The 24,713-nt window shown below is 49.5% G+C and overlaps 2 protein-coding genes across 3 annotated transcripts; one reads left to right on the top strand and one right to left on the bottom strand.

The window, feature by feature from the left end:
- The first annotated feature begins 6,449 nt into the window (after nt 1-6,449).
- Nucleotides 6,450-10,806, top strand: DERL3 (derlin 3). Of its 2 annotated transcripts, none has more exons than XM_050980653.1 (7): nt 6,450-6,588; nt 6,689-6,754; nt 7,391-7,464; nt 7,902-7,995; nt 9,331-9,526; nt 9,980-10,070; nt 10,576-10,806. In XM_050980653.1, the coding sequence occupies exons 1-7, from the start codon at nt 6,496-6,498 to the stop codon at nt 10,688-10,690; spliced, it is 729 nt and encodes a 242-aa protein (XP_050836610.1). In that variant the 5' UTR covers nt 6,450-6,495; the 3' UTR covers nt 10,691-10,806. The 2 variants fall into 2 exon arrangements, with proteins under 2 accessions (XP_050836610.1, XP_050836611.1); XM_050980654.1 differs by having other exon boundaries at nt 6,451-6,588; nt 6,692-6,754.
- A 2,783-nt stretch (nt 10,807-13,589) lies between these two features.
- SMARCB1 (SWI/SNF related, matrix associated, actin dependent regulator of chromatin, subfamily b, member 1) lies at nt 13,590-24,713 on the bottom strand. The gene is made up of 10 exons (XM_050980616.1): nt 24,546-24,713; nt 22,842-22,953; nt 22,179-22,208; nt 21,562-21,691; nt 20,851-20,988; nt 20,051-20,178; nt 19,387-19,553; nt 18,773-18,963; nt 14,871-15,002; nt 13,590-13,958 (listed from the first exon to the last, which is right to left on the bottom strand). Exons 1-10 carry the CDS (start codon nt 24,636-24,638, stop codon nt 13,919-13,921), a joined length of 1,161 nt encoding a protein of 386 aa, XP_050836573.1. The 5' UTR covers nt 24,639-24,713; the 3' UTR covers nt 13,590-13,918.

Genomic DNA, 24,713 nt, shown 5'->3' with positions numbered 1-24,713 from the left:
CCCAGCTTTCCCAATGTTCCATCCTTGTTGTCAGAGCTTCAGAGTTGCAGTTGTAGATGAGGAATCTCCAGGGTCAGGGTCTGTCACCAGGGTACAACCACTGCTCTGCAGTTACTCAAAACTCCTGGTGCTGGAAGCCTTCACATAAACCCGGCAGCTTTCCAGCAGTACTGGGGGACCCACAACCCTCTTCCTTCAAATACTCTTTCAGTGAACTCAAACCTGTCATAACTAGGGTGAAATATGATGCCATGTGCATGGGAGAGGAGTTATGTGGAGGATGTGATGGCAGGGTTTGCCTGCAGTTATCTTACTGCAGGAATAAGTGCTAATCCTGCCATTAGGAAAGGCCATCAACACATGCTCTTTGATCTGTCACGAACTGAGAGGTTCCAATGTTTCAGTGTGTTTTTACACCAGAATCATCTGGACCAACTTCAAGGGAAGAGAAGGGGCCTCATTTCCATCTGTGAGACTTGGATCTACAGGATGAATTCTCCTTACAAACACTGCCCTGTAAATTGCAGAAGAGATCTGGAGTGGCTCCCTGGCTGCTTGCTGACTTTCCCAAGCTCTAGCCTGGCTGTTTCTGCACTCCTTTCTCACTTTCCTGTAAGGACCATCACTGTAAGATACAAAATGCCTCTGTTTGCTTGTCCTGACTCTTGCAGAACTCACTCACAATACAAAGACAAATAATAAGATCTGCAAACAAGCAGCTTTCTCAAGAATCATGCAGCAGGTTTGCTGATTTCATGGTGAAAATAATCTTTGTGTTTATTTCGTTGTTGAAGTGGATTTTTCTTTGTAGGAAATGAGTGCCCTGCTGTGACACCACTAGTGTGGTGTCAGTTCCAGCAGTTCGCTAATGTTCTTTATAAACCCCCCACAATTTATGTAATTCAAGGCACTGTATAAGAACTTCAGGAAATGAGCTTAATCACAGAGGTTTCTCAGGGCAGGGACCCAGTGCTGACAGAGCTTCTGCTACCACACAGAGTCACTGGGACCCTTTCCAGAGCAGTGGAGATCCATGGGAGCTGAGTCTTCTGAGGACACGAGGGCTGAGACAGCCAAGGGAACTTGCTACCCTCCCTTGCTAGCTGGGATTTTTGGATGTCAGAAGAGCAGCTGTATGTTCTGTGTTGGATCAGCAGTCTGCCTGTTCCTCCACCTGATAAGCACTAGGTCTTCTCTGGGAAAACTGAGAAAACCCAAAATACTAAAAATAATGGAAATACTTTTTTTCCAGTCCGTTGTGAGCTGTAGGTCATGCTGTGGCTATTTATTTTCCTTCCATCATTGTAACAGACACTGATACAGGCAGTTAGCTGAAATTGAGTGACCTCAAGGCCAGAAGGAACAAAGTCCTGGCCTGAACAAAACCTCTGTTTCTGTGTGTCAGAGAAGAGCATTAAGATTCTACCAGAAGACATCAAATGTTGCTGAATGTTCCTGTCAGAAGAGAGGAAAATGTGGGCAGCAGTGTCAGAGTGTCAGGCTCATCCTGCATTCTTATTTAACTGTCCCTTCAGACAGAGCTTTTCATCAGAGCTGTGCTCTGGCTCATTGAGAGGCAGCTGGACTGGGACACATAGTCCTGCCTCTGGTGAAAACCCAAGCACAAATACCTTTTCTGACTCCTTGTAGGGGTCTCCAGCAGCTGACAGCACACTCAGTTGCTATTGTGAGCTGGGCACAGACCTCTTTTTATAAGACACAAGCATTATTTTTTTGATTTGTTGATTTGGCCACAGTGCTTATGAAATGGATGTTACAAAATAAAGGCCCCTGAAGGATATTCTCTACTGACAGCTGGGGGAGGTGTCCTGTGGTGTAGGGGACAGATCACAAGGCAGAAAAATTTAACAAGAATTATTAAACACTGGAGAAAAATAACTGTGCAAAGAGACAGACATTTTCTTGTTTGATGTCTTCAACTCATGATCAGAGGTTGTTTTGGAAGAGGTGCTTTATTTGGATATGTGATGAGGCTCTGCTCAAGGGGATTTAAATGAGATCTTTCTCATGCCAGACACAAAGCTGTATTTTTGAACTAAAAACCATAGGAAATAAAAATAATATTAACTGTGATTTACAGCAAACCCTGTGTGAACCACATGTCCTTGGAGGGCTGATGTCTAAGTGCTGCTATCTTTAGTTTCTTTCTAACAAACAAACAAACTTAAAAATCCATCCAATTCTGTATGATTCACTTTCTCCTGACTTTAGCCATCACACTCCAGTGTTAGCTGATTTGGAACAAGAAATCCTTTAATGAAGGAGGAAAAATTTATATATGGCTATTACACATGGAAAAGTAAACATTTGAAGTGCCTCAACAGTTATTATTACACAGCTTATCTATGCACAGAGGGTTCATGGAGCTCTTGCACCTCTTGTCCATGCCACCAAGGACTGAGTTTGGGGGCTGAAATAACTCCCAGAAAGGTCCTCCTGGCTGGTGTGCCTCACTGGTTCCTAGTGCCAGGGCATCAGGCATGTAGAACTCATCTACACCAAGGCTGCTGGGGCTCTCAGGCATGGCATGTCCTGGGGAGCACCATGGGTGAGACCTTGAACACGACAGCTCTGAGACACACCATGGTCTCATACCCTGGTACAGGGAGTCTCTCACAGCGGGTGTGGGGGTGTCTCTGCTTTCAGATGAAGGAAAGATTTGGGACTGTGGGCAGGGGGTGGAGCATTACCCAAGCAAGGGGCTCGGGGTTATGTGGCCAGGGAGTGAATGCTGTGCCTGATTCCCCCTCAGCCCAGCTGGAGGAGATGCCTGGGTGTCACCAGGCCAGGCATGACTCGTCACAGCAGGACACCTTCAAAACATCATCAGATGAAGTTACAAACAAAATGCCAATGCCGTGGAAGAGCAGAGGGCACAGGGCAGCAGCTGGACGCTCACAAGTGCGTGCCTGGGGCTGTTTTCCTGCCCCATCAGCTGCGGGCGGGGTGAGCGCCCTGCCAAGGGCGCCAGTGCTCGTTAGGGCCTGTGCTGACACGGCACAGCTCCTTTCATCCTGCGAGCCCGGGACTGCTGTGCTGGGCAAAATGGGAGCTGCTGCCTTTAAACAAAGCAGCTGTTTATCCTTGAAACAATTAGAGACGGCAGTCAGATCTTGAACTCGTTACTGAGCCCAAAACAATTATGATAAAAACAAGTTCCAGATGGGCTCAAAAGGAGTTGTTTTTGTCTTTACCGAATTAGAATGGATTCCATGTCTTCAAGTTCCTCTGGTATTTATGGACAGGAAACATGAATTACACACAATAATTTACTACAAACAAAAGAGATGACCGCTGCAACAGCCCATTTATCTTTGCTCATGTGCCTTCTTGAGGTTTATGTGCTGTTTAACTCATGGGGAGAGTTAATAGCATTTTCTCTGTTTTCTAACTCTGCAGAAACTGAGATGGGAAGCTGTTGAATTTTTGCTGCAGGTTACTATTACTGTGCCTGCAGATGCACAATAGGTAAATATTGCCTGGCAAAGAGATACCATCGTGTTTCAGTTCTTCCTTTGAAGGACTTGTGCAAAGGTTACAGTTGGGAGTCCTACTAATTAGGTTCTCTAGCTGCTCCAAGAGCATGCAGACAGAAATCTGTTTCAAAGCCTGTCCAAAATGGACTGAAGTCTGGGCATCACACATATTTGTGTGGAAACTTTGAGTTTCTAACATCTTGGGTTTTGAAGGTGATGCTGCACATTGACAGCAATATTGAGCTGATCCCAAGAAGAAGGGGAGCCCAGCAGATGGCAGGAAGAAATGGCACATCACTGTGCTACATCCGCTTGGAGTCCCCAGGCAGGGCAGGACAAGGCAGGAGGAAATCAGTGAAAAATCTCCGGGGCAGTGTTTTTCTGGCAGTGCCTCTTACCTTTTTGCAGCTGAGACAAAGAGTTTGGCTTTGGGGTTTTTTTCAGTTTTTAGTTAGATTTCATGATTTTATAAAAGGCCACATGTCAGCATCACCGTGAAGGGGTGTGTGTGAACCCAAATATGTGCCTGGCCATAACTCCAAAAACCCATAAAATGTGACACGGGTTGTAATAAAGACTAAAGCTGCCCTGGGTGCACTGTAGTGCATGAAGTCAGCTTGGCCGAGCTCTGAAGGGACTGAGATCATGGGCAGAAAGCAGCCTGGGAACTCAGGGTGACACTGAGATTTGTTGGGCCTCTCCCAGTGGGAGCTGCTGAGCTTCCCAATGCATTTCATCACTTCTCCCCCTTCCCCCATAAACCTTAGAAAAGAGGCCTTAAGTAGCAGCCTGGACTAGTGGAGTACTCCAGCTTTGGCTGGAAAAGAAGGGAAGAGAAAAAAATTGAGAAACTGATTATTACTTTTTTTTTTTTGGATTTTATGCAATGTCTAATTTGCACATAGTCTTTCACAGAGAGTGAGTGGGATTGATTATTTGGATTCCCATCTCTGTAGAGCTAGTGAGGGCCTCCTTGCAGCAGAGAGACTCCCAATATTCATCACCCAGCCTTGGTTCAAATAAGGAAGAGGCAGGAATCATGGTGCTAGAATTCAGCTTCTGTCTTGTGTCCACAAGCACCAAGAGCAGATAGGAAACCTCTAACTCCCCATCCAAAGGAACAGAACACTTATTAATTTATTTCATTTATTATCTATTTATTGACTCCCAGTTCTTCAAGTCAGTTGGCCATTCTGCTGGGTTGGGAGCTCTGTGGTATGCTGGAGGGCTGAGCTGCAGCAGTGCAGCATTTGGGCTGAAAGAGCCACATGAATAAGGGCAGCCCTTTGCAGAGCTCCGGGCCCAATGAATTTCCCTGCAAGCTCAGCTCTTCTCAACTGCCAGAGCTCTCACATCCATCCCAGCTCCCACCAAAAGCCTTGTGCCCACACAGCCAAGCCTATTGGCATTGCTGCAGTTTGGGGTGCAAGTTCCTCGCTCGGCTCCATCCCCAGCATCCCTAATGCAGCTCCTCCTTCTCCCCCAGCCCCATCAGAGCTGCTCTCAGCACCGCAGTGCCCAGGGCACTCAGGAGCCCATTCTCTGGTCTGACAAACCCCACTGGTCTCTTGTCTTCTCCCCTCTCTCTCCCCCATTATGTTGCTTTAACCTCACATCCCGTCATCTTCCATCTGGGTTTTGTGTTTCATCAAAGGGCAGTCAGGATGGAGGTGGTGGAGGACACAAAAACTCCCTTCCCCCTCGGTAAATTCATTTCCCATTAACTGAGGGTTTAAAAGGAAATCTCAGGGCTCATTAAAGCTCTGATGACAGGTTAACCCTCTCCAGCACAAACCCAACACCAGGATCATTCCTCATCTGAAGCCAGGGTTGCTGTAACATTACACCCAAGTGCTGCACAGGGCAGGCAGGTCTGGGAAGCACAATCAGCAGGAGAATGAAGGATGCTGAGTTTCTGGAGATGTGTATCAGCTCTGGTTCTCAGGAGCACTGTCTGCATGGGACACACAGGCAGAGACAGGTTCGGCTTTCTTTTGAGGGCCCAGCACAGACCCTGCTCCTCCCGAGGGCCCAGCACAGACCCTGCTCCCGCCCGAGGGCCCAGCACAGACCCTGCTCCCTCCCGAGGGCCCAGCACAGACCCTGCTCCCTCCCGAGGGCCCAGCACAGACCCTGCTCCCTCCCGAGGGCCCAGCACAGACCCTGCTCCCTCCCGAGGGCCCAGCACAGACCCTGCTCCCTTCCGAGGGCCGAGCACAGACCCTGCTCCCTTTTGAGGGCCGAGTGCAGCGCTGCTGCCGTTCCCCGGGTCCCCTCAGCACCCGGCGGCACCACACAATCTCTTGGTTTCTTCCAGCGACCTTGACAGCCCGGTGCGATCTCACGCAGCTTGGAGAAACGCCTCACTGCTCCATCAGGAGCATCCTCTCACTGCAGGAGAGGTTCCGGCAGGAATTACTGAAAATCCCAAGCCCTTCGTGCCTTAGTGAGTGCAAGACCCTTCGGATCAGCCAAGCAAGCAGCAACACACCGGGACTGGAATAGCGGCACCGCCGCCCTTCTCCCAGCGCGCTCCTCTCCCTCTGAACCAGCGAGGGAACAGTGCGCAGAGAGCCCCCGGCTCTCGGGGACACTGCGGGGCCGCCGCTGAGCGCACCGCGGCTCTCTCAGCCGCGGCAGGAACCGGGCGGACGCTTCCCCAGCCGGGCAGGTCAGTGTCACTGTCCCAGGACCCGGGGCACAACCCCGGGTACGCCGGGCCTGGCGTACCGCCTAAGCCCGGGAGCTCAGCCGTGCTCCGCCCCTCAGCCGCCCGCGCCCAGCCCGTGCCCCGCCCGTACCCGCCGCTGCCGCGGGGCGGGGCCGCTCCGGGTTGGCGGCGGCCGCGGGTCGGGGCCATGAGGCGCGCTCGCATTGGCTGACGCTCGCCGCCTGTCGCACGGGGATTGGCCGGACGCTCCCCGCGGGGGCGGGGCGTGCGGCGGCGCGGGGGGGGGGCGTTAAGGGCGCCGCGTCGGGCGGGCGGAGCGGCGCGGCCATGGCGTACCAGGGCTTTGCGCAGGAGTACCTGGGCATGCCGGCCGTGACCCGCGCCTACACCACCGCCTGCGTGCTCACCACCGCCGCCGTGGTGAGCGGGGGCCGCGCCGGGGGGCGGGGGGCCGCGGGGCGGGAGCCGGGGCTGGCCGAGGGCAGCGGGTGATGGCAGCTGCTCTGCCTGTCTCCCACAGCAGCTGGAGTTCATCACCCCCTTCCAGCTGTACTTCAACCCAGACCTCATCTTCAGGAAGTTCCAGGTGAGGCCTCGCTCGGGTTTTGGGGCTCGCTGTGCCCCTTCCGGCGAGGGGTGGCTGTGACCGAGGGGGCCCTGGGTGTCCAGCTCCGCGGGGTGGCCGGGCACTGCTGTGTCATCCCCAGGGGCTCCTGTCCCCCCGCTTCCCTGAGCGCTGCGAGCCGGGTTAGCCACACAGCGTCCCTTCTTGTCACCTGCGTGGGAGAACTCCTTCCAGCCTTTCCCTGCCACACACCTCCTTGGCTTTTCCTTGTCTCAAACCCCATCTCTTCCCCCTCTGTTACACCGTGTGTGGCTGCTGCTGTCGGGCTGGTTGGAGAGGGCTTTATTGTAGAGAGTCATGGAAAGTAATTAATTTGGCTCTGGGTGCTGAATTGTGGCTGTTTGTCTTCTCTAGAAAAACAGAGAAATCTTCTTTTCCATACCTGGAAAGGTGAGACACTCTGATGTGTCAGGGTAACCATGTGAGGCGGTCCCACTAGAGGGTGGAGCAGCTGATTGATGTCCTGGGGTAGTTCTGAAGGGACAGGTGCCTGACTGAGCATTCATTCCCTGTGGACAGTGTGATGAGCTGCTCTACACGTGATGAGGAGAGACTTCTGTCCACCTCCTTTTCTCTCTCCTCTCTCTTCTCTTTCAGATATGGAGGCTGATCACCAACTTCCTCTTTTTTGGCCCCCTGGGATTCAGTTTCTTTTTCAACATGATATTTCTGTATCCTTTGGTCTCAATGAAATTCTCTGCTCCCATTTTGGCTTAGATGCAGCTCCCCCCATCCATCTTCCTCCCCAGCATGGCTTGCCTTGGCAGCACTCTCGGGCTGTGGGTTCTTCCCTTGCTCTTTTGAACTGAAGCCCCTCCTGCCCCTCCATCTGTGCTTGCTGCAGGACAGACCCTGCCTCAAGGGAAGCTGGCAGTGCTGCTGCTGTGGCTCTTGCTGGAGAGCAGTGCCCATTCCTGGGGTGAGCTCTGGCTGAAGCACAGCAGGTGCCTCTCTCTGTCCATGGGGTCAGTGGGGTGAGGTGAAGTTTGCACTGTTCTGCCCTGGGCTGAGCTTGCAGCAGCTTGTTCCTGAGCAGCCCTGCTGTGGGCACAGGGTGGCCAGCTGTTAATTTCCTTTACTGCAACCCTCCCTTCTCTCCTGCCCTCAGGTACAGGTACTGCCGCATGCTGGAGGAAGGCTCCTTCCGTGGAAGGACGGCTGACTTTGTCTTCATGTTCCTCTTTGGAGGGTTTCTCATGACAGTATCCTTTTGAGCTGGCTGAGGCTCCTTGGTATGTCTGAGGTGCTGTGGATAGCGTAGGGCTTGCCTGCCACCTGTGTGTCCAGGTGTGCTGTGAAGCAGGTGCCTGCCTGCTGAGCAGCACAGCTGCTTCAAGAACCTTCTTGGTGCCCCAGGCCTGCCAGGCTTGTGCTCTGAGAGCTGGGAGAGCTCTGCTGAGCAGGTGCTGCAGGGGATGTATGGCACAGCTTGTGCTCCTCATCTTTGCCACCCTTGGCTTGGCCAGTGCCTCACCCAGTGTGCTTGGAGGAGAGAAAGCTGCCTGTGGTTGTGCTGCTTCTGCAGAAGTGCTGAAACCCCTGGCAAGTGCTGAAACCCCTGGGCTGCCTCATCCCTGAAGGACACGTGACAGAGTGCTCGGGAGGCTCAACCCGAAAGGAGGCCACGTGTTCTGCTGCAAGAACTGTCCAGCTGTGCCAGGGCCACTGCCTGAGCTCTGGTGAGTGCAGCATGGCTGTGACTGCCTGAGGCTGGCTCAGCACAGGGGCAAGAACGTGGAGCCATGAGGACAAGGAGTGGGTTCCCACATACTCAACATGTGTGAGCCCAGAGCTTGCAGCCTGTCAGTACCTGGAGGTACCATCACACAGTTCTTAAGTTCTTTTCACAACACAGTAATCTGATGGTGAAATTTATTTCCCTCCCAAGCATACACTTTCTCTGAATATCTTCTGCTGTCTTATGCAGATGGCTCAGGGCACTGCTGTCCCCATGTAGCTCTGCATGAAGCTGTGTGAGCCATTAGAATCCAGGTGGTTGCAGCAGCCACGTGCTTGGCCAGATGTGGATTTGGAATCCAAATACACAAGGGCAGTGGAAAATTTTGCCTTTCTCTGTCTCCTTGTGCTCTGAAGAAGAGGACTGTGAATTCCAAGAGCCATTTCACTGCTGAACTTTTTCTGTAGAAGGCAGATACTGGATGTGAGCTGTTAAGATATGCCACTGTTCCAAGTGCTGTAAGAATGTGAAAGCCCTTCTTTGAAGGTCATGTTGAGGTTCATTTTGCAGAGGTGACTGTAGAGCTCTCTGGTCTCTGGTGGTTGTAGACATCAGCTAAAGGAGCGAGCAACCTGCATGTGCACTCCAGAGTGTCTTGTTCTGGGGTGGCATGGAGGGAGATGTGTGTGGGCAGTGGTGGTCAGTAGATCTCAACCAGGAAAGGCTTGGTGATATGGGCAATGTCTGGGAATGCTGTGATCAGCTGTCTCTGCTTTGGGTTTCCTGTCCCAAAGCACGCTGTGCTGCCTGGAGGTGTGCCCAGGGTGGGGAGGTTTTTCCTTGACTCGGTAGTTCCCAGCTGTTTGGACTCTTTGCCAGCCTGTTTTTCCTGGGCCAGGCTTTCACCATCATGCTGGTGTACGTGTGGAGTCGCAGGAACCCTTACATCCGCATGAACTTTTTTGGGCTTCTCAACTTCCAAGCCCCCTTCCTGCCCTGGGTCCTGATGGGCTTCTCTCTGCTCCTGGGCAACTCCATCATCATTGATCTGCTGGGTAAGTCAGAGCTGGTGGGTGATGGCAACAAGGACACTTTGCAGCCCCAGTGGGCAGTCCTCAGAGGTGCCACTGGGACACTGGCACCTTCTCTTGGTTCCACCTGACCCGAGATGTTGGGTTTCCTAGGTGAGCTGCCTGGGTTTCTGGGTGGCTGGGCTATGGCCAGTGCTTTTGCTTGTGACCTGCTTTTTGGTGTGTGTGTCTGTGGTGGTAGAAGCTGGGTATGGTGAGCTCTGACAATGCTGTGTGTGGTCTCCTGGGTGTGTGATGCTGCCCTCAGGCTAATGGGCTCCCTGAGTGCTGATCACAGCAGCCTGCAGCATCCCTGGCTCTGGAGGGAGCTCGATGTGAGCACTTAGCTGGGGGGATTCTTAAGTTTGGGCCAGCAGCTCTGGTTCAGCTGGCAAAGGAGTTGCTGTTTTGCCTGACCTTGGTGGCATCTCTCCCCAGGGATTGCAGTGGGTCATATCTATTATTTCTTGGAAGATGTTTTCCCCAATCAGCCTGGAGGAAAAAAGTTGCTCTTAACCCCGACCTTTCTGTAAGTAAAGTTGATTTTTTCTGGGTTTTACTTTGGGCTTTCCCAACCCAATCACTTCCAGAACAAACCGTGACCGTAAGAGGCAACTGGCTGCTGCCAGCACCTCAGCTCCACAGGTCATGGATTGCTGCATTATTTGCACATTATATACACCTGTACAGGGCCCATGCAGCAGCTGCTGCTACCTTCAGCTTTGCTAGTGGAACTAGAGTCTGCTTACTGCTTGTGGAAATGCTGGATGAAGGCAGGATTTTTTCTGGTGTATTTTCATAGTTTAAGAAAGCAGAATATGTTCTGCTTTTTGCACTGACAATCAACTCTGACCTGGTGATCAAGGAAGGAGGCACTGCCATCACTGTGGCTGGTGATGGTGCAATGGGCTGGTGGCTGTGGCTGACAGCCAAGCCCCGGAGGGCCAGGGTGTTCCTAGGAGGGCTGGGGGTTTGGCATCCTCAGCTCAGTCTCCTAACTTGCCTGCCTGCTGGATGGGCATGTCCCTTGCCAGGAAGATGGTTTTTGACACACCTGAAGAGGATCCCAATTACAACCCTCTCCCTGAGGATCGTCCAGAACACCTGCCTAGAGACCAAGACCAGAACCAGCAGCAGCATCCACAGTAGCATGGGGGACTTCTTCATGTGGCCAGACTCCTCCCTCCTGGCTGGACTTGGGCTGTCCAAGAGACAGATCTCTGTCTATTCCAGAGACCCTACTGGAATAACAGCAGTTGCCATTCCGATGTGTCGTGTGTCGCTGTTTGTGTGGGTGACCCATCTTCCCCTTGTACAAAGTGGATCCACAGAGCTTTGCACACAAGAACTCCTGAAAGCTTACACAGGTGTTCTAGGGACAGGGCTGAAGCTGTGCTGGCTCCTCAGTTCCCTGGTGTGGAATAAGTATCAAATGGAGTGTTAAACCAGTTCCTCCTTCTGCTGTCAATGACTTTGCTGTGTGCCAGGTCACTCTTGCCCTCTGTATGTGCACCTGGCCCTCACTCTTGTGAGACCTCTTTGTGGGCTTTCAATGAAGTAGTTCTGTACCATGGTAGAATGCAGCTCAGCTCTTTCCTTTATGTCCCCCACTCCTTTTCTGGTGGTTGTTTCCAAAGAGTCTTTACATTAAAGTCTTTATTTTTCAGTTGTGTGTCCATTTCTGCCAGGGGCAGAGGCAGCAATTCAGCAGGAATTTGCTCATAACTGCCAGGTTTGGGATTTTCTTTTTTGGTGGGCAAGGCTGGAAGATGTCCTTTCCCTCTTCTCAGCAGGGGTGCAGAGCATGAGGAGTGTGGGGGATGTCTAATTGGATAAAGGGGTGCCTGGGAAAGGACAAGGGACTGAGCTGGACACTTGATCCAGGCAGTGGCTGGAAGCAGCACTTCACACTGGCAATAAAAACTGTCTGCACCTACAGTGTAATTCCACTCTTGTTGAATTTTTTAGTTCTGAAACTTAAACATCTGACTTTCAGGGGAAAATGAAACAAGCTCATCCTTCCCCTGACACCTGTTTGAAATGGATCTGATCACTCTTGCTAACACAGTACCCACTGCTTGTACCCAACCCCAAAGGAGCCTGCACACATTGTATCTTACAGCAGCTCACTCCTAACAGTGCTGGCTGCTCAGACCTGAAACCACCACCAAACTATGAAATGGGAGTAACCAGCATCTGCTTGACCACACACACAAACCCCCACACAGCAACTCCTCCTGCCCTGTGGTCTTCAAATAAAACACTTTATCAAATAGCAGACCTGATTTGAACAAACTCTTGCTGCACTTATGCTTCCCTCTCAAAGAGGCTGAGAGGCCTGTACAGGTGGTAATTTGTTCTGAAGATACAGTGGCACTAAGGGGAATGATAACAGAGCTGGGGTTTCAGTCCCTAGGAGTTTGTCTTTGAGGTCTTCAGATGTTCTGGTTTAAATTGCCTGAGATGGGGCTTTGAAATGTAACAGTTGGGCTATGCTTTTAGGTGGGGTACCAGATTAACCCAAGGAATTGTGACTGCAGAGCAAGAAAGCTGCTCCTGCCTGCTCCCCAGTAGTCCTAATGCTACATAAAGAAAGCTGGATAAAGTTCCCATCTTTCTGGACTGGGTCCCTTCACTGTCCTGCTTTGTCCCTGCTGCTTTGAGGAACAATTTGTACAACCTCTCTGGCCTGGAGAAGCAGAGAGTGCTGCAGTCCTTGTGTGCCTGCACCTCATTGTGAACTTGAGGATTAGTAATCACAAACTTCACAGCAATTAAGAAAGCTGTTAAGGCTACAGCAGCTTCACATGTATTTTAGTCAAATTCCCTGAAGAGGCTGCTGGCAGAAGTCCCCAGTCATGTAACAAAGGAAGGCTCAGAGTTTTTATGCCCATGAGCCAAAACATGTTTTACATGGGAGGCTAAGATGCAGCAGCAATTCCAGGGTTTGTCATCCTTGCTCAAATAACCTTTCAACCTCTCTAATACAAAGTAATGCATGGAGTAGCACTCTGGCACAGGAGCCTAGGATAAGACTGAATAATATTATTACTAAATTGCAAGTTTTCAGTTTCTGCAGACTAACATCTGGAAAAAGTTCCCTCCCACCCAGGAATCAAAACTGTCTCTGTTATTACTCAAGTCTAAACATGATAAATTAAGACCAGAAAGTGTTTTTTGACTGTGCTAGCAGGGTGGGTGGATCAGCAAGGATCATAAAACTTATGGCTTTATGATAAAGGCCTGAACATAACTCAGGCTGCCAGCAAAATCTGCCTTGCTTGCAAGACTCATCAGTTCTGGCAGTGAATGGTAGGAACTCTGTCAAAGAGACGGGGTACCTCAACAGCAAGATGGATTCTAATTAGTTTGTAAGCAAGCCTGGATTTTTCTTTAAATCTGGCTTCAATGAATTTTGGTTTTAAACTCCTTAGAGAAAGACAGGTTGTTTCTTGGGTGGCAAATCCTGACACTGCAGTGCTAAGGGCATTCATGACAGCCACGTTGCTTTGAGTGCTCTGTGCAGTGCAGCTGGCAGTGTTGTGTGCTGACAGTGCTCACAGCAAAGGCACTGGCTGCAGAGAAGCTTCAGTCTCAGCGACTGGAGGCTTTACCTGCTGTACCAGTGCAGAGACTGTGCAGTTTTCCAGATGCAGTCTTCACAAAAAACAGGGTTGACCACACATCAGGCTGACATCTAACAGAAATAACTCTTAAATCTGTGATTTCAGCTAAACTGTTTTACCTTGTTGAGTAAAGCAGCTGAACACCTCCCCGAGCTCATTACAGACTGTGCCAAGTCAGGTTACAGACCAATCCTTAGAGAATTGTTGGCTGCTTCTAGTTCTAAATCTCCTCACCTTCCCCTGCACCAAGAGGTTTTGAGGTGTTGTATCCTTTGAAGTAAAACACCCAGGAAAAGTGAATGCATGTGAGTGTTCAGCACTGTACCCAAAAGCATTAATATCAGGCCCTCTTACCCTCAGTTACCAGAACAGCACAAGACATGGTGACATTCACTGTTCATGCAAACTGACTGAACTCAACCTAGGCTGTATGCATTCCTTTTATTTAAAAAGTTGTCCTAGGAGTGCCCATTGCACCTATACAAAAGAATCTTTACACTGTCCACACACAGGTATAGAAAGGCTCCAACACCTGCCACAGGTCCCAGCTGGGTCACGCTGCTCACTCAGCGCTCCTGGGACGTGGCACTGGGGTGGAGGGGGGGGCAGAAGTCAGCAGTACTGGGAACTCGTGGCAAGTGGAATGTGTGTCCCCTTCAGAGACAGAAAGACCCCTGCCAATTCTAGATCCATTGGGGAGAGGAATAGGGATAAAGTCTGTAGGAAGAGCACCAGTGTCACAACAGGAAGGTTACCAGGCTGGAGCAGTATTGGCCAAACGTCTCATGCGCCTGAGGGAGAGAGAGAGGTACAGTAAGTGCATGTTACAGACACGGGAGGTTTGACCTAAACCAATGCTTCTGGGGAGGCTGCACAGCTTTGTAGGTTTATTCCTAGACAGAACTCCCCAGTCACCTGAGAGTGCCCCTGGTGAAAAGGCAAGAATACTATTTTCACCAACAGCTGCTAGGGCACTTTTTCTCATTAACTTGCATTGAACAGATTGCTACTGTAAACTCTTCAGTCAGCCACAGCTGATACACAAAACGACTGTGCTACTGTTAATCAGCAGTTTAAAAAACATCCTGGGAAAGAGCTGAGCCAGTATATTTACTGTTTCCACAATGTATCTTTTGGAGAGATATTAGGCATTCCTTCATATCTGCCAGGAAGAACTTCATCAAGTAGGTGCAAGCTCTCAACTGCTTGTCTAACATCCCTTTGCAGGTCTCTGGTGGGCAGAGCTTCTCCTGGAACCACACAGTGCTCCCCATGCTGGCAAACAGGTTGGCATCACTCAGGCTAGAGCTGGGAGCTTGCCCTTTGCTACATCAAATTGAACTTTATACTACATAAAAGGAAACTTTGTGGCAGGATTCTAGGGAGCATGACAGTGCATGACATTCCAATATGTTTGATTCATGCCTTCCTATACCAACAACTCCCCTGGACAACCAAAGAGCCCAAGAAAAAAATGGGTTTAAAAAAAAAAGAACCTTCCTGCAAGCAGGATATGGTAGAGCAGACATATCAATGTTTGTGGAGGAAGCTGGTGACAGCTGAATACCCTGAAGCTAAAGCTTCTGTTGTGATCAAGGCTGACATCCTGCCAGTTAGCTCTCAGGAGGGAAAGACAAGCATCAAAGCTTGGAGCTCCTGTCCAAGGGACAGGCCAAGAGAACTGTCCAAAGCAGTGGCAGTACCTTGTGTTTCTGTCCTGGTCTCTGATCTTCTTCTCCATCTCAGCGTCTGTGAGGGTTTCCAGGAGAGGGCACCACTGGTCAGCGTCCCCCGTGTTGCGAATTGCGATCTCCACGGTGGGCAAAGGGTTCTCGCTGCAGGGCAGGGCAACAAAGCAACACCCATCAGTGGGCCCAGAGCACCCCCTGGGTCACCAGCCCAGGGACAAGCACAGGGACAACAGAGCATCATTTACAGTGTCTCAGGCTTCAGCATTCCTTCTTTGCTTAGCACAATCTGGTTCTCTGAAGTTCACCACAAGCTCCTGGTTACACCCTTGTGGAACCTGAAGTTCCTGGGAAAGCAGCTACACCCATCTCCAGCCACCACTGGAGAGGGATTTGTGCTGGACCGGCAGTGTTTTCCCACACAGGCTGTCACATCCCTGGCTGGCAGGGTTCAACCCCAAAAGGCACAGCTCCTCCCAGTCCATCAGTCCTGGGAGTGCTTCTCCCAGGGCAGCCCAGGAGCTGGGACTGTTCCCAGGACTCCCTGTCCAGCCTGGCTGTTCTGCAGCTCTTACTTCCTAGCTGTAGTTTGCCTAGCACACCCCTGACAGCTCCTCCCTGGCAAAAATCTGCCTTTCTTGGGAGCCTGACACTGGAAAGAGCAGTCTTTTAGGACCTGCTGTGGCTAAAAAGCAATGAAACACCAGGCTGTGCCCCAAATCACAAGATCTGTTCCTCAGAGCCTCCTCTGCCCTGACCAGCTGTATTATCACATGCACAAAATATTTACTGCTTCACTAGCTGCTTTTCAGTAAAAGTCAACAGGAATTGACCAAGAGTAGCTTCCCAAATATTGACAGTGGAGCCGGAAGCCCAGCATAAATATAGAGGAGCCTCGGAATGTAAATGTTTGCTTTGAATTCTCCAAAGTGGCTCAGCCTGAGCTGCACAAGTGTGTGTGTGAGAGGAGCCCTGGGACAGGTGTGCACACACATCCGGCCCCCTCCCCAGGGACGTGCACCCCTACACAGGATTTCAGCCCTCTCACTCCCTCAGGAAAGGACTCGAATGCTAATCATCATGGGAACACACAACATCTGCATCAGAGCTAATAATCTAAAATAACAAGTCTTCAAAGTAATTCTACCATGAAAAAATAATCCAGGGCCTTTGGTATCTGATCCAGGAAGGAAGCTTTAATCAAATCTACTTCCAGTACTGCTGCCATCCACTAAACAACACTTAAACCCAGGAATTTTATCTTAGTCCTAGAATGTCACACATTCCAGGCAAAATTAGATATTAACTGGGGTTTTGTTAGTGATAGCATGATCTCTGCCTCACTATGCCTAATACTGAGCATTCACTGAACTAAACAGAGGATGGAAAGCTGGACTCATGCACAACCTAACTGCAAGGCAACTCAGATACCACATTTCTTTAGCAAAGAATCAGAGAAAAACTATAAAATCCTTCCTCATCTCCCAGCCTCTACACTAAGACAGCTTCTCCTCCATTGTTTTTCCTGATGAGGAGGAAAGTGCTGCTGCCAAGAATGGCTGAAAAGCACTGTCAGCTGCAGGGATCCCAGAAGAGCAAGGCACTGCCTCTGCTCAGGCTCCTGGCCTCAGGCAGTGTCAGGGGCACACCAAGGAAGAAGGGAGATGTCATTTTTGGAAAGGTGACTCCTCAGGCACAAGGGTTTGGTGAGTGGGAGAACCTGTGCCATCACTCAGGTCTCCAAGGCAAAACTGGCTGTGAGGTGCTGTGTGCTTCCAGCAGAAACACTCAGCACACAGGAGAGAACATCACAGCACACACTGCCCCTGAAAATCCCACAGGCAGCAGCCACCTGTGTGCCTCCAGTCCTGCCCTGCTGCTGCACTTCAGGCTCTCCTTGTTTTGAGAGCAGCCCAGCTGAAAGAAGTGCCCTGGCTTTCATCAACTAAAAGACAGTTTCACCTCTCCCTCAGATGATTAAGAGGCACATGATTTCTCAAAATCCCCAATCCCTTGAGATATTAAAGTTCTTTTGATACATCTAAAGCAGACCCTTTCCTTACATCAATGGAATGATTCTGGAGCAACCACCACTCCTGTGGTTTGGAAATTCAGGAACTAACCAACCACAGAACCCAAATATTATTAATCACTGTAAGGTTTCAAAAGTACTCCTTTGCTAGAAGAAAAAAGGGAAGAGGAGGACATGTTTGTACTATGACAAAAATAAAGGAGGTTTCAATTAGGTGTTTTTTTCTCTCTGAACAACTCATGTCTATGCACTTTGTTCTGGTGGGATTCCTTTTTTAGTTTTTTGTTCTCCCTCTCGCAATACTGCCACAGTGTAAAGAAGGCCTGAAATCTGCCTATCTGAACTACCCCTAAAAGGAAGCAGCACTGGTACCATGGCCCAACATATGTATTTAGAGACAACAGTGAAACTGGCATTAACATGAGCCCGGGCAGTACTGACTAAAACCTCACTTGCTGCAAGTTCCAGTGACTGAGCAGAAGCAAAGGGAGAAATGAACCCCACTCCCAAGAGTCAACACATACACAGATTACTTTCTTAGATATCTGCAGTACATGGAGAAGCACAGGCAGGAGGGACAGACACTTCACAATGCAGACAGTGCTGCAGCACAACATGTGTCAGGTTCTCATCTACCACCCTGCAAGTTCCCATCACTTCTCAGGGATGCCCAACCCACTGCTTTGTTGCTGTTGCTGGATGCAGTCCCAAGCCAAAACTGCAAGTATCAGTCCAAGGTTGTGGAGGGAAAGGTAGAAGGCACCTCCCATCTTCCAAGGGACATCAGGAGGATGGACACACATTTTAACAATCTAATTCAGAGTTAAATTCACATATGCTAAAAGGTCCCTTTCCATTTTCTAATATGAATCACTCTGGGGATCACTTTAGAACCAGGCAGTTGCTGTGAAATACTGGCAGGATAAAAACTATACCCAGAGGAAGCAGAGTGAGACCAGTGCAAGAGCAACTAGGCCAGAGCAGATCAGGGCTGAAGGCTGACCAGACAAGAACCCTTTGGAAGGAGCAGGAAGGAGCAGAGCTCATGGCAGCAGCCAGCTTCCCCACACTCTCCAGCTTCTCTTTGCTTACTCCCATTCTAACTACTCCCTGTCCTCTGCCTGAGTTAGGGCAGGGCTGGGCACGTTTCCCTGGGCTGCTTCTTTGAATTGACCCCTACAAAACTGGTGTCAACAGTACCATTCCCTCCTCTGCAAATACAGCCTCTGCTGAACTCTTAAACTTCCCTGACTGTCACCATGACCCGAGGTCACCAAACCTCAGAGTGTACATTAAAGGACTGTTACAGCTGCAGACTCAGCACTGTGCTGTGGATAACATCAGTGCAGGAACTCACCCCAGAACGCTGCACAGCACAACTGGAAGCCATTTAGGAGACAAATTACAAGGCTGACTAATGAAACCTGACAATGCTGCATTCCAGCTGTGAGAAAGGCCTATGATCAACCCACCTCTGACATCAGTCTGGGTAGAGAGGTACAGTTTTCATCAGTCCAAGTTCAAACAACCAAAGCTTGAAACAATGGATGGCCCAAGTTAGCAAAGACAACAAAACAAAAAATGTATCTGGGGCTCATCAAGACTCCCTCCATTAGAAGAGGGACTATCCCTGTTAATTAATTCTGTCAACAGAAGCTGACATTTCATCAATATTTGGTCCTGAAATGTATTAGACCCATCAGGAAAAGATATTTAGGCACAAGCACAAAAAATTGTCAAGATGGACAGAATGGATGCAAGCCATAAGGACTAATTTCAAACAAAACCTTCCTATTCAGGTCAGCTGTTTGAAGATGCATTGATGCAAATGCCCATGAAGTACAAAGACCCCCCAGAGCCAGACAAGGAGGTGGCAGTTCAGTACCTGAAGGCATAGGTCTTCTGGTGCCAGCTCAGCTGTCCCCGGATGCTGTAGGCAATAGTCGTGACAAACTCCCCACCCAGGCCAAGCTCTGAGCACAGCTTCAAGGCAAACTTCTCTGGTGAGTTCTCCTTCTCTGACATGTCCCACTCAAACTGGTCTACCAGGGAGATGTTTCCTACATGGATGTTCAGCTGGAGATAATGGAAGACACAGGTTATTTGTTTCCACTTTCACAAAGGTTTGTCCAAGGTGATGGAACTGATGAGGCAGAGGCTGAAGAGAACAGAGCAGTAACTCCCAGTTCATCTGCAGAGCTCCTTAACTGAATTCTTCATTTCAGTAGCACAAAGACAACTCAGCACTGCTCACCAAGCCCTTCCAAAGGAAGATGGCAATGCTTTAACTGAACTATTTCACCACCTCAGATGCTGGGCACACGGATATTTAATCATCTACCACCTTAGTTCTGTTCCCAATACAAAGGACAATCTGGTTGGAGGACTGGAATGAAAAGCTTCCTTGCTCTGAGGGAAACTTTTGTACTCTTAGTCCCCCATAACATAACTGGAGAAACCCAAATGTTCAGCTCCCATTCTGCTGCCTTCCTGTGTTACCTTAATAATAACTCGTTGGTCTGACTGATCCTCCAGGATGCTGTCAGTCGGGTACGACTCGATCTGCTGTCGGATGGCAGATGCAATAGCAGGGACAAAGGTCAGAGGATTCAAATCCAGGTCATCACAAAGAATCTCGGAGAACATTTCTGGGGTCATCAGTTTTTCTGTTGCAGAACAAGAATGAACAATGAAACTTCCTTAGAAATTAATGTCTGCCACTTATAGAACACACAAAATCCCACAGGGCGAGGTGACAAAGGGAATCCCAATAGCATTACACCTTTTGCTTTTAAAAGGTGTTTTGTGCCAGGTCTGTAAGGGCAGACATCCTGATACAGGGACTTACAGCCTTCTTTACCTGCTCCAAGGTATCCAGACAGTGTGGCCACAGAAACCACAGCCATTAACCTCAGCTAACAGAGTACTCTCACACCACTGAGCTGATGAACTGGCTCAGGAAAATCTGCCAGTTAAACTCTTCAGACTACATGTCTCCAGGAATGACTGCAACCCATGGAAGTGGCAGAGCATTTGCTAAGAGATGCAAGCACTGAATACAGTCCAGAGTGAGAGAGCTTTAAAGCTTTGTATGGGGCTAGAACATTTGGTGATGGACACAGCTTTATCTCTCCAGCCTCAGGAAACTCTCCTTGCTACGTACCATTCATGTTCCACGTAAATGCATCTCGGAGTTTCTGCCCATCAATTTCCATATCGAGCCTGATTGGAACCAGAACCTCTGGCTGGGATGCATTCTCATGGATCACTGCTGGGTCATGGTCATCAAAGCTAAAGTGGAGAGCAACAACACAGTATATGCAATGAGCACATGACACATCTGGCATCCATAGAGGGAAGGCAACATTTGTTGGAAGTAATCCCCACACTCCAACTCCTTGATCTGTCTATAGACAAGACTTCTCAAGGCAAGATTACAGGGCTGGGGCAACTAATACCAGTTTATCACCTTTTATTACATCTATCATAACACACTCCTGCAAATAGAACAAGGAAATTTTCTAGGATTAGATTTATCTAAGTTGCCTTAAGTTTTATAATGGAAAAAACATTAGTCATGAGCTTCAGCAGCATTTTCCACTAAACAAACTAGATCAAAGTTATTGGTACATGTCAGTGAGAAGCAGCCTGTCCTTCACAAAGAGGGTCTGCAGGCTTCTCAAATGACAACTCAGCAATCAGCAGGAAGTAGAAGGAACTCACAAGGAAAAGAATGAACCATATTCCTGACAAAAGGAAAGCCTCCACTCTGAGCCATGGATGGCTACTGTAACACAGAGCCTCAGGACACACAATTTAACCAAGAACCTCCAAGTTAATGACCTGTAGGTCTTTTGTCATGTGGGGATGAATCACAACATTGCATGAACACATCAGTACTACCCTGGCAGCATGTCATTTTGGTAGCTATTCCCACTTTCCAGAAGCAGGAAGCTGTCTTACCACAGAGGGAATGTTCTCTTCTTATCCCTGCCCATGCGATTCCTGTTGATGGTTGTTGAGCACGGCACAGCGTCCAGGTGATGAGAGCTGTTGGGCAGGGTTGGCACCCACTGGTTGTTCCTCTTTGCCTTCTGTTCTCTGAAGGAGACTGGGTGTTAACCTGCAGGCCCTCAGCACCACTGCTGCTACTTAAGGAATGGTGTCATTTTAAACTTTGAGTGCTATTACGAGTTCCTGCTGTTTTATTCTGGGACCATCAACATTACTGTTCCACCAGGAATGTTCCACACCAGCCTCTCAGAAGACCATTCTCCAGCTCACAAATATCCATCAGATATGAATCCAGGTGCACCTTCATAAATACTAGATTCATATTTGGATTTTCTGTCTATACTTTACAAAAGGACTGCTGAGAAATGCAAGGTCTCCAAAAGGCAGTATGTGCAGAGAGCATTTTGTAAGACATCTGTTACAGATGGAATGCAGCAATTGCAAAAGAAGTTGTATCAACAAACACTTAGAATTTTCTTCCTGTTTTATGTGGGCAGTAACCCAATCTTTACACTCTGGAGATCCCCATTTGCCCAGCACTGCAAATATTGAATGCAGACTGGCAAACAAGCCCTGCACAACAGCCTGGGCTTATGGAACTCCTGGTGCTTCCTGCCCCAGCTGACACCTTCTGAGCCTGGCCTCACCAACACTGGTTACCTGAGGTAGGTAGGAGGTTCTGTGCTGATAGACACTGCCTTGTACTTCTCATCATTTCCATCCAAGATCTCTTCCACTTCAGAGGCCTTTAGCAGCGTCACGCTAGTGGCTAATGTTGTGTAGCCATGATCTATCACCAGGAAAGATGGCAATAATTAACAGGGAAAAGGGCTACATAGCACTGTAGCATTAACAGGCTACATAGTGACAAACCCTCCCTGTCACTGCAGGAGGGACTAGCACAGAGATACAAGTGTCCTTTGGGCTTCATCTTCTTGTAGATATTTACAAGGACCAGAAAACAATCAACACTCAGCGGACTTAAAGGTCGGAAATAGTGATGCAAGGATTGATAGAAAAGCTGTTAAAGACTTGGGGAAGGGGGAGAGAGCTCAGGACAGCTCTTGCTGAAAGACAGAGACCATCTGCATTGGAGAGTCCTGCTAATGTTCTGAGAAAGGAGAGTTAGGCATGGGACTGGGAAGCACAATTAGGGCGACCACAGACAGAGATCAGAGGAAGAGGATTAGACATTAATATTATTGCAATAGCACCAAAGGTCACAGTGGACATTCTTCCTCTAGCACAGCTAAGAATAACACACAGATGAGACTTACATCTTCGGGGACTGTGAGACCGCTGATTTTCTGTTGGGGGAAAAAAGAAAGCAAGAGGTCAGCAGGATATTTGGAGGAAAGAGACATAACCCCAGAGTAAATTATTCTTTAGTCTACAGAACATGCAAGAAGTCATACTGCTAAGAAATTTAACTGCCTGCTATTAGTCCCTCAACAAAAACAATACCAATATTCTCCCTGTAGCAGTCACATCAGCAGCAACACACCACAAATTCTGGCAGGCACAAACATCCAGTCCCTGCAAGAAGCAAAGTTAAGCAAAGATGCACATCTTCAATGGGGCATCCTTGCAACACTCCTGCCTATTTGATGAGAAGGACAAAGATGCCCTTCTTAGTCTACAAGAAATTTCTTCTGAAATATGGTACTGATTTGTAGGTGTGGCTTTTGCTTTGGGATGAATGTAGCCAACCCCAGAGATTCCATGATGGATGTTTCCATTTCAGAATGCTTTTGATCAGGTGCTATTTGTTGCCAGGCTGAGCCAAGGAGCCACCAGTGCCACCGTTACAGGGTGCTCCATCCCTGGGGCAATCTGAAGTGATTCACACAGCCCTCAAGCTGCACAAGCTTCTGAATTGCAGTTTTTCAAGGCAAAAATTTTCAATAAAGACTACTGGGAATGTTTACTCATCTTCTCACCATGTGAGGAGGCCACAATCTTCTTCCTTTCTTCCACGGTGGCCAGGCGCCTCCAGAGCGAGGGGTACCTCTTGTACAGGGAGCCCCGAAACATGCGCAGGTAGTTCCCCACCTGCAAGAAGAGAAGTGCAGATGTGGCCTTTATTCCACTCAGGAGAGTTTTAGCAGAAGCTGGAAGAAATTCAGCTCTTTTTAATGATAAGAAGGACCTCTCAAGTTGGGTGTTTTTGTTGGGTTTCTGTGCTGTGTTTGGCATCAAATAGCACCACGATTTTTCTGGCAACATAGAAAACAAAATTTTGATCAGCACGTATTTTACTGGTGCTATCTTACTTCACTAGATCCAAAAAAACTCCCATCCACTGAAAATAGGAAATTTAATAGGAAAACACTTCATTCATTTGCATGTATTTTTGAACAACCCACCCCTTCTTTACTTCAGTTTCCACATCAATGTGCAAGGCTCAGTTGGAATTAAACTAAACCAGATACCCAGCTCTCTGACACATTATTTTTACTTTGAACCTCCCCATCATCTAGACATTATTTGACTACAACACATGCCCAGAGACTTGTATTTTGTTTTAAACCCTTTGAACATCAAAAATGTGATTGCTGCCAATAGTCCCCCTTCAGATTTACTTACCATCTGTAAAGCAGTTCTGTTCCTCCTGGCATAAGATCCTCACCTGTGCTGAAAGCTACAGCAGGCCTTGCTGAACAACACAACTATTTCTAGACTCTGAAATCAAATTTTTAGACTGCCAGGACACTGGCAGACTGCCACAAAACAAGGTTTTTATTCCTTGTTTGAGAAGACTCTTTTTTGGTCTTGGATTTGTCTTTCAGCCTACAGTGCTCATCAACAGACAGAAATTAATGGTAGACAAAAACCACAACCCTTTTTCTTCGCCATGTACCTGGTATGGCAATCTCACAGCTCAACTGACTGCAGGTACAGTTTGCTTTCAACCTCTACATTTCACATGAGAAACCCAGGGGTGTTCAGTCCCTGCTCGACCTACAGAGCTGGCAGTTAAACTTAGCCAATAGTCCCTTTTCTGCATCAAGCTGGGGGCTATAACATTTTTTCCTGTTTTCAGCTGTTTCTCTGGTGCTAAAGGGCCAGTGTTTCTTGCTTGAATAAGGCTCTTTGTCAGGGAGGCTCAACGCCCTCTCAGCACGGGACAAGGCAGTGCCAGCACAGACTCTGGGGTGCTGAAACTCTGCTCGCCGGTGTTTGCTGACCGGGCTGTGCACAAGGCAGAAGGAGCCGCACGGACTGATTTGGGTGCTGTTCCTGAGCTCAAAGGCCCAGGTGTGCGGTTCGTTGCCTCGCCGCATGTGAAATAACCCGAACCCCTCAACAACTGTGTACAGAAATTCTCCTGGGTGATCGGGAGCGGGGCCTCAGGCTGCGATCGGGGAGGATCCGTTCCCCACGTACCCGTGCGGGTCCCAGGGACCGCCCTTATGGGAGCACTGGTCCCTCCCGACCCCCCAGCACGGCTGAGGCCCTCGGGCAGCGCCCACCGGGGCAGAAGGGACCCGCGGGGCCGGAAAGTCGCTCCCCCCACGCCAGGGCTCTCCACCGCCCCTCGCCCGCCCTGAGCGCAGCCTCCCGCATCCCCCGGCCCGGCCCGGCCCGGCCCAGCCCCCGCGTCCCCCGGCCCGGCCCGGGCCCGGCTCCCGCCCGGGCCGCACCTCGGAGCCGATCATGTAGAACTCGCCGTCCTCCTCCAACTGGAACTTGACGGGCTTCTGCCCGAAGGTCTTGCTCAGCGCCATCATCATCATCGCGGCGGCGGGCGGGGGGCGGCGACGCCCGGAGAGCGGAGCGCGGCCCGGCGGCGGCGGCGGGCGGAGCGCGGC

This window comes from Serinus canaria, chromosome 15 (genome assembly GCF_022539315.1).
Source record: "Serinus canaria isolate serCan28SL12 chromosome 15, serCan2020, whole genome shotgun sequence".
NCBI classification, from domain to species: Eukaryota; Metazoa; Chordata; class Aves; order Passeriformes; family Fringillidae; genus Serinus; species Serinus canaria.
This window is presented reverse-complemented; position numbering and strand designations above follow the sequence as displayed.